The sequence below is a fragment of the Castor canadensis genome, chromosome 17, assembly GCF_047511655.1.
Source record: "Castor canadensis chromosome 17, mCasCan1.hap1v2, whole genome shotgun sequence".
NCBI classification, from domain to species: domain Eukaryota; kingdom Metazoa; phylum Chordata; class Mammalia; order Rodentia; family Castoridae; genus Castor; species Castor canadensis.
In genome coordinates, this window is record NC_133402.1 from 3,847,938 (window position 1) to 3,857,259 (window position 9,322).

The window sequence follows — 9,322 nt, forward strand, 5'->3', positions numbered from 1 at the left end:
CCACTTCGCCAGCCCCGTTTCCCAGTAGTCTTGTATTATTGAACGCTGGACAGGTATTGATTCCATTTTACAGGTGAAAACCTGGAGCATGCAGAGGGATTTACAGGTGTTGAAGAGATGCACTTTTTGCCCCTGACTTCCTCTCCTGTTCTTTTTTGTTCCACTAAGCCATACCATTCTTTGTGTCCCATACCATGGATGGATTTGTAAGTGGAATGAGAATAGATAGGTTATAAAGCAGTTCCACTGTTGGTCGTATATCCAAAAGAAACAATTATCTCAGAGGACACTGCACGCCCATGCTGCAGTCAGCATTACTCACAGTAGCCAAGGTAGGAAGTAACAGACATGCCCATCAAATAACAAATGAACTTTCTTTCAAGTGAGATATATGCACCGTGCAATACTATTCAGCCTTAGAAAAGAAGAAACTGTCATCTACGACAACATGGATGAATCCAGAGAACACTATACTAAGTGAAATAAGCCAGCCACAAAAAGATCTCATGATCCCACTTACGTGAAATCTAAAAATGTCCAGTTCAAGAACAGGGAGAAGAAAGGCAGTTATCAGAAGAAGTTGGGGTGGGGAGGTAGATGAAGAAAGGTGAGCTTTTGGTCAGAGGTTACAAAGTTTCAGTTAAAATAGGGTCTGCCCATCTACTGCACTGCACCATGACTAGAGTTAGTAATACAGTATTTATATCTCAAAAGTGCAAAAAAAGTAGATTTTAAGTGTTCTCACCACAAAGAAATAATAAAAGTATGTGAGTTGATGGGTGTGTCAACTACCATGATTTGATCATTCCCTATTGTATATGTCAGAACATCACATTGTACCCAATAAATATATATACTTTTTTGTCGATTAAAAGTAAAATAAAACTTAAAAAAGACAAGAGTTGAGTCAGATTTTAAGAAAGATAAACCAGGTTTCATACCAGTTAATTTAGAGATATTGTGCCCAATTAAAATTTTGTGTTATTTAGTTATTTTGGTGGTACTGGGGTTTGAACTCTGGGAATCACAGTTGCTAGTCAGGCACTCTACCACTTTGAGCCACTGCACCAGCCTTGTTTTGTGTTGGTTTTTTTTTTTTTTTTTTCTCCTGTACCGGGGCTTGAACTCAGGGCCTACACCTTGAATCACTCTACTAGCCTTTTTTGTGTTAGGTATTTTTTTTTTTAATTATTCATATGTGCATACAAGGCTTGGTTCATTTCTATGTGTTAGGTATTTTTGAGATAGGGTCTCAAACTATTTGCCTGGGCTGGCTTCGACCTTCAATCCTCCTGATTTCTGCTTCCTGAGTACCTGGGATTACAGGTGTGAGCCACTGGTGCCTGGCTGTGTAAGGTATTTTTGAGATAGGGTCTCAAGAACTATTTGCCTGGACTGGCCTCAAATTGCAATCCTCCTGATCTCTGCCTCCTGAGTAACAAGGATTACAGGTGTGAGCCACCTGGCACCTGGCTTTTTTTTTTTTTTTTTTTTTTTCTTAAATAAGTTTATGTAGACTTTTCCATGCAAGAATGCAGTTTATCAGCTTGTCAAGGCTATGCCTATACCATTGTTTACTGTCCTTTGAGGAGCCCAGCTCTTCAGCTGTATGATTTGTTTTCTAACATAGTATGGCTATTATTTTTGGTACAGATTATTATTTCTTGAGAAGTATTTCCCAGAGTGGACTCTTTTTTTTTTTTTCCCTTCTGTTCCTGCTATTATGTATATGTGAGGGAGTTCTTGTTGATAGGAGAGATTGAAGTCTAGAAAGGCTTTGTGCTTATCATTTGGTCCCCAATTTTCTGGAATTCCAGTGATTCTTGCAGAGACAAAGGATTTAAACATAGAGGTCAGCCAGACTTGAGTCTGGACATGTAACTTTTCAGAGAGTGCAAAGAATTCTTTTCCCCTCTTGTAAGGTAGCCTTTCAGTACTACACTACATGTCATTTCCTGGAGGGGTAGTGCAGGTAGGGCAAATAGTTAGCGAGACCCTATCTTGAAAAAACCCATCACAAAAAAAGGGCTGGTGGAGTGGCTCATGGTGTAGACCCTGAGTTCAAACCCTGATACTAAAAGAAGAAAAAAAAAGTATAATACATATATATTCATTATAGTATACATAAAATCTCCTTCTACTTTTTTTGTTTGTTTGCTTTTTGAGGGAGATTTTTTTTTAAATCCAACAAGTATTTGTTGAGAGCCTAGTATTTTCCAGGTCTTAGAAGTGGAAAAGATAGCTGTGGCCCTGTCCCATGGGCCAGAGGGACATGGTTTGCAGGATAGAATCAGGCTGGTTTGCAGGATAGAATCGGGCTGACAGGCAGAATGAGGTTGAAGCACCGGGTGGAGAGGTCCTTACGGGATATGGAAGAAATAAAGTGCTGCTCAGAAAAAGAAGATGACAAAGTAGGCGCCAGAGGAAGGCAGCTCACCCCCCTTCTTTTTGAACTCAGGGCCTTGCACTTGCTATGCAGGCACTTTGCCATTTAAGCCACGCTCCCAGCCCTTTTTGCTTTATTTTTCAGAGAGGATATGGAATTTTTGCCTAGGGCCGGCCTCAGACATCAGTCTTTCTACCTACCTCTCCTGCCTAGCTGGGATTACAGATGTGAACCACCACAGTTTATTGATTGAGGTAGGGCCTCACTAATTTCTTTTCCCCCCCGGGCTGGCCTTGAACTGTGTTCCTCCCAATTTCTGCCTTCTGAGTAGCTAAGATTGTTGGTGTGGACCACTACACCCAGCCCCCTTTTGTGTGTATAAGTATATTTTTGTATATGTATATTTTGTATTTTTAAGAGAAAAGGCCTTGTTCAAACTGCTCTCCCAGAGTGAGCAATTATGGAATAAAGCACAGTTAATGACAACAGTAGTCACATCCACAGCCACTATTTTGCAGCATATTAGGTGCAAATGGCAGGAAATGGGTAACCTGTGCAACTGATTGCACTTGTCTTTACCATGCTTCCCTCTAAGCAGCCTGGTCTGTGGGCCTAGGGCACTTGGCTGTGTCCCCAGCATAACCATGCTGTCTGGAGGCTCTGTAATGCTTCATTGTGCCCCTTTCTCCTCTAGGTAGCCCAGTGCTCCCCTCCCAGCACCCTCTTCTTATTGCTGCCCACGCACTGAGTGGCTGAAGACACATCTTTGGCTGTCAAGGTCCTCAGGAGTGCGGAGCTTTTCTTATAAGTCTATATACATTGAGGTCAGTTGTGAACAAGTCCTTAGAAGGCTCAGGTAGGGCTTACTCCCCAGCTGGCAAAGCCTGCTTTAGCCTCTTGTAAAAGGAGTGTAAAAAAATGTTCAGCGTCTCCGTAAACTTCCATTTCTGCCTTTTCATGTTATCTCCTTGTTTTGCAGGCCCTCCGTCACCCTAAATTGCTGCTGTTGTAACTCTTCTTCAGGAAGAGGCTCTGTACCCTCTCTCCACTTGAGTGCCTGCCTTTCCATTCTTCACTTTTTTATTTATTTTGCCCCAGCACCGGGGCTCAAACCCAGGACCTCAAGCATGCTAAGCAAATGCTCTTCTTCTGAGCTACATTTCCAGCTTCTCTAGGGCCATTTCTTACATCTTTATCCCCCCTTCACATCTGTTTCTGGGTACAGCCTATAGAAAATGCTTAGTAGATAAGTACTGGTTGGAGTAGGAAATTAGGCTTCTCTTTTCCTTGACTCAGTTTGATCTGATTTGGTTCCCGTGCTGGTAGTTCTGTACTTGTGAGTTACTTTATTCATTGTTGGTGCTACTGTGCCACTGTTTTTTTTTTTTTTTTGGTTTTTTTGGTAGTACTAGGGTTTGAACTCAGGGCCTCCTGCTTGCTAGGCAGGCACTGTACCACTTGAACCACTCCACCAGCTTTATTTTGTGGTGGGTTATTTTCTAAATAGGGTCTTGCAAAGTATTTGCCTAGGGCTGGCTTTGAACCACAATCCTGATCTCCGCCTCCTCAGTAGCTAGGATTGCAGGCGTGAGCTACTGGCATCAGGCTTCTGTGCTACTATTTATCTAGAAAGTTCCCTAAGTGGGCTGCCCTTACACTGCCATAGTGGAAACCTCCAGGGATGGAGGATGAGCTTGTAGTGTTGTGGGACTGTATCCCCTGGCTGACGAAGGCTTAGTGCAGCAAGATGGGAATTGATTGGCGACCTTATTATTTTCTTCAGCTCAGCAGTCTTGAGTAGCAGCTGACACGTTGGGGTGCCGTGTGACCTGCTCTAGTTACAGGGGAGCTTCTGGGCACATCCTGGCTTAACTAAATTCCAGCCACCACCCTGCTCCCACTGCTTTCTGCACAAGGCCACCTGCCACCAACAGGTAGGACATGCTGGCCTTGGGCAAAGTTGTGGTAACAGGAAGCCTTGCTTTGCTTGCAACAAACTGAGAGGTGCTGTAACTTTTTTTTTCATCTTTATTTTTTTAACATATTTTCTTTCGTGTTTTTGTTAGCTTTTAATTTTGATGTAATTTCAAACATACAGAAAAATGTGTAAGACTAATACAAAGAATTCTTGTGTACTTTTTATCAGATGCACTGGCAGCACTGCCTCATTTGCTTTCCTGCTTGTGAATGCTCCCCAACTTCCCTCCCTCCCCTACATGTACACGCATGTCCACACACATCTTCCCCCGGCTGACGGAAGGCTGCAGATGGTGTGCCCTTTCCTTCTGAATGCCTCAGTATGTATTTGCTGAGAACAAGTTCAGCACCGATCCCATGTTATGTAATCTGTCCATACTCAGAGTTGTTCATATTGTGAACAGTAGTGGGAGAGCTTTATCGTGAAAAAAGCAGCCCTGGGTACAGGGGTGTCTTCTTGTTGTACAGCCTCGGAGAGGAGTGAGCAGGAATCTGGGGACATGAGTGCTAAGGGTGAGGAGTCACCAGCTCCTTATGTCTCTACAGAACCAGAGTGAGGGCAGCAAAAACTACCCGGCAACGATGTCAGCAGAAGTGGAGACCTCCGAGGGGGTGGATGAGTCAGAGAAAAAGAACTCCGTGGCTCCAGAAAAGGAAAACCACACCAGGTAAGCAGTGGGGGCTAGCTATATCTCATCAAGAGGGCCCAGGGCCTGCCCTGCCCAGTGCACCTGGTTTTGTCTGCTGGTGGCACTGGGGAGTAGTGATGGGCTCTGAGTTGTGGACCCAGACACCTGGTTGGCACTGCAAGGCTCTTGACATCTCTCCAGGGCAGGTGCTGCTGGGAGTGTTGAGTAATAGAATTTGATGTTTTTTTGTTGTTGTTGGGATTGGGGTTTGAACTCAGGGCTTCATGGTTACATAGCAGGCGCTCTGCCTCTTGAGCCACTCCGCCAGCCCAATGCCCTTTTCCTTAAAAACCTCAGTGTTTTTTCATCTGGGCTGAGAATGAGTAATCAGAGCCAAAGCTGGTTCCTTCAGTGTCTTCTACCCCTTAAAATGTGAAACACAAACTCCACTCTAGGGCAGGCCTTTATTACTGTGAGGACCAGTTCTCTCTAAGCCTCAAATTACAGGCCCCTACTCCGCATTGTTCATAGCCTCTCTCATTAGACCCTGTCATCGACTAAGTTTTTTTTTATACCTTGAAATAATTGCTAAAAAACTGATTCTCAGCAGGGCTGGTGCAGTGCCTTAAGCAGTAAGAATGACTGTCTATCAAGTGTGAGGCCCTGAGTTCAAACCCCAGTACCACCAACAAAAAGAAAACCTAAACTGATTCTCAGCATGTGGGTGATAGAAGTGAATCTAAAGAAACCAGCAGAGGCTGTACCTTGAGAGGGCCAAGTTTTTCTCACTCTAGGCTGTCTGGGCACACCGTCTGCAGGGTCAGTTTTCTACCTCGTCCATACGTCAGTCCAACTTTTCCTGTATGACTTTGTTGAGCAGCACGAACCACAGAGCTGGCCCTACCCTTCAGTTGTGTCCTCATCCTCCCACGAGTGGGTCCAGCTACATAGTAGAATGGTAGTGCTGAGAGTGTGGACTCATGACGGGAGAAAGGCAGCAGGGCTGCCTCAGGAGCAGCTCTATAGTCACAGCTCTCGGCAGCAGTGTGGATTCTGGGAGACACATTTCCAAAGATAGGCTGTTTCAGGAGAAACCAGCCAAAACTGGTGAATTAGACGTGTGTTTCACTGGCCACTAGGTGGCCACAGAAGCAAAGTGTCATTCATTTGGGTGGTTCCTCCCAGAAGGGAACACAAGAACCAGGATATTCTTTAGGAAGCAACATGAGTTGTCCTCATGTCCCAAGTCCTTGCAGCAGACTGTCAGGTCTGTTTGCCCAGTGCTCCCTGACAAGGACCAACTGCTTGTGATGGAGCAAAGTGCCTGAGCAGCTCCTGCCTCCACTCTAGCAAGTGGTCACTCTGAGAGCTGAACTTTATTTTGTCCTCTGGACTTCTCCAGAGAGCTGGGAAGGGCTGACTCTTACCTGCACACAAAACCCATCTCTGCAGAATGGCTGACCTCTCTGAACTCCTGAAGGAAGGGACCAAAGAAGCACACGACCGGGCAGAGAATACCCAGTTTGTCAAGGACTTCTTGAAAGGCAACATTAAGAAGGAGCTGTTTAAGGTTTGTGCCTTTAGTCAGATAAGGTTGGGCTCCCGACTCATTCGGGGTCAACGAATGAAACCTTTCTAAGGGACCTTTGTTAAGGGACAAGCAAGGAGTTTCTCCACGCTCATTCTGTGACTCTCCTTAAATGGAATAACTAGTGATGTAAAGGAAGCAAAAGTATCCATGTTCCAAAGAATTCACCATGCCATTTTTTTTTGTAAGAAACATTAGTAGCTCACTATATGAAAAGAGGTCATGGGGTGGGTCTTCAGGAAATGGAAGGGCTTGAGCTTTTGTCTCCAGTTGCTCCAACATGGTCTGGTCTATAGTCCTTTCCCACAATCTCCCATCACCCCCACAGCTGGCCACTACTGCACTTTACTTCACCTACTCGGCTCTTGAGGAAGAAATGGACCGAAACAAGGATCACCCAGCCTTTGCCCCCTTGTATTTCCCTGTGGAGCTGCATCGGAAGGAGGCGCTCACCAAGGACATGGAGTATTTCTTTGGTGAAAACTGGAAGGAGCAGGTGAAATGCTCCGAGGCTGCCCAGAAGTATGTGGAGCGGATCCACTACATAGGGCAGAATGAGCCAGAGCTGCTGGTGGCCCATGCTTATACTCGTTACATGGGGGACCTCTCGGGGGGCCAGGTGCTGAAGAAAGTGGCCCAGCGGGCACTGAAACTGCCCAGCACTGGGGAAGGGACCCAGTTCTACCTGTTTGAGAATGTGGACAATGCCCAGCAGTTCAAGCAGTTCTACCGGGCCAGGATGAATGCCCTGGACCTGAACCTGAAGACCAAAGAGAGGATCGTGGAGGAGGCTAACAAGGCCTTTGAGTACAACATGCAGGTACTGCTGGGCGCTGACCGTGCGGCCTCGGCTGCCGAGGCATCCTTTGACGGGGAGCAAACCAGATCTTCCTGGGAGGGCATCGGTAGCATGACAGATAATGCCCGCCCAGGAAGATCTGGATTTAGGTGTGCCCTAGGGGAAGGTGAGGGAACCCAGCTGGCTTCCAGAAGGTGTGGGCCCACAGGATGGCTCCCAGCATGAAGGCTTGGAGGCATGTAGATAGTGTTGGGAAGGGTGAGGCCCTAGCATACAGAGGGGTGTGGGACAACGGAGCTGTCTCCCTCCCTTTCATCACAGGATGCTGGAACTGAGAAACAGATAATTTCCTCCTTTTTAGCGAGGCTTAGCCTGAGAAATCTTGCTTTGTAAGTTCATTAGAGCCAGATTCACCAGTGAGAGTAAGGAAAGTTGATAAGCATCCTTTAGTTGGGGCTGAGCACACAGGAGGCTGGTTCTGTCCTTAGAGCCCCAGGTCAGCCCTAGCGTCAAGAGAGCAGCCGTGGGCACTAGAGTGGAGTGCCACCAGCACAGTATGGCCTTGTCTCCCGAGAGCTCTGCTAGAGGTGTAGGTAGTGTGTTGCTCCATCCTCAGGCTGCTTGCTTGGTTACTGAGCTCTCCCACGAAGGCGTACCTACTCCAGCTCCCTCCATACGGGGGGGGGGGGGTGAGGCAGGGAGGGGTTCTCTTGAAAGCAGAGGCTGCGCAGTACAGGGACGGCTCAGTTGGTTTCTGCTCTTTAGGTATTCAGTGAACTGGACCAGGCTGGCTCCATGCTGGCCAGAGAGACCCTGGAGGATGGGCTTCCCATGCATGATGGGAAGGGTGATGTGCGTAAATGCCCCTTCTATGCTGCTCAGCAAGACAAAGGTAGGTGTGGGTCCCAGGCTGCCCTCCTGGGGCTGGCTCACCAATGGCCCCCACTGATGCCATGTCTCCTGTTGTGCTGCACACAGGTGCCCTGGAGGGCAGCAGCTGCCCCTTCCGGACAGCCGTGGCTGTACTGAGGAAGCCCAGCCTCCAGTTCATTCTGGCTGCCAGCGTGGCCCTGGCTGCTGGACTCTTGGCCTGGTACTACATGTGAAGGACCTGTCATACCATGCTGGCTCCCTCCTCCCAAGTAACCACTTTCCCACCCCCATCTCCACCCCCAACTAAACTACCACCTCAGGTGATTTTTTTAAATGCTGGGTTTAAAAAAACAACCAATAAAAGCCAGACACTAGAGCCTCTGCCTGACAGCGCGTCCTCTCTGCGGACCAGATGTGCACCAGGCACCAGTTGTCACCCTGGTAGCAGCTCACACAGCACAGCATGGCAGAGTGAACCAGTTCTGTTCCAGGGCTTCTATACCTCTTGAGCCCTGGGGCATTCCCCTTATTCTTCATATTACTTGGGAGCTATTGTTGTCCTGCTGGGAGTGAGTGACTAGTTCCTCCACTCTTTGGGAGGAGGGAGGTCTTGCCAGATGCTGCTGCTCAACTTCTAGACCTTGCAGTGGGAAGGTAGGAGGAGAGTGGACTGAAGTCAGGCTTCCCCCTCTGCCTTGCACGGCCCTAGGAGCACACCCTCTCAACCAGGACTCCTCCAAGTCTGTTAGCCTGGACTGTCCCCTCCTCTGGCCTGTGAAACACTGCAGTACTCAATAAAGTGGACTCTGCATGCTTCCTCTTTCCTTCCTGGCATGTTCAAACCACTTCCTTGACTCAAATAGCCCATGGGGAAGGAGAGTCCCTCAGAAGCAAGGGCATGTTGTATCATTGTGGGGAAGTGGACATCCTTTTAGCTGACTGCCCCTGGCAGCCCCTCCTACCCTTATGTGCTCCAACACTCCTGGTTGGTCATCTCCCAGCACCCCATCTCTGGCCTCCAGGGACAGACACTCTCAACACCTTTGTTACATCTTTCATGTCTGCGTGGA

General features: G+C 47.5%; 1 protein-coding gene across 4 annotated transcripts in view; it reads left to right on the forward strand.

Moving 5' to 3' along the window:
• Hmox2 (heme oxygenase 2) overlaps positions 1–9,065 on the forward strand; it is a 29,389-nt gene extending 20,324 nt beyond the window's left edge. For 2 of the 4 annotated variants that reach the window (XM_074059540.1, XM_074059541.1), the window contains exons 2-7: positions 2,531–2,640; positions 4,910–5,031; positions 6,445–6,562; positions 6,909–7,400; positions 8,145–8,271; positions 8,358–9,065. In XM_074059540.1, coding sequence (XP_073915641.1) covers positions 4,946–5,031; positions 6,445–6,562; positions 6,909–7,400; positions 8,145–8,271; positions 8,358–8,485 — 951 coding nt within the window. In that variant the 5' untranslated portion in view covers positions 2,531–2,640; positions 4,910–4,945 and the 3' untranslated portion in view covers positions 8,486–9,065. The remainder of the gene's footprint in view (positions 1–2,530; positions 2,641–4,909; positions 5,032–6,444; positions 6,563–6,908; positions 7,401–8,144; positions 8,272–8,357) is intronic. The other 2 variants (XM_020176062.2, XM_074059539.1) reach the window with 1 other exon arrangement.
• Positions 9,066–9,322: the final 257 nt, after the last annotated feature.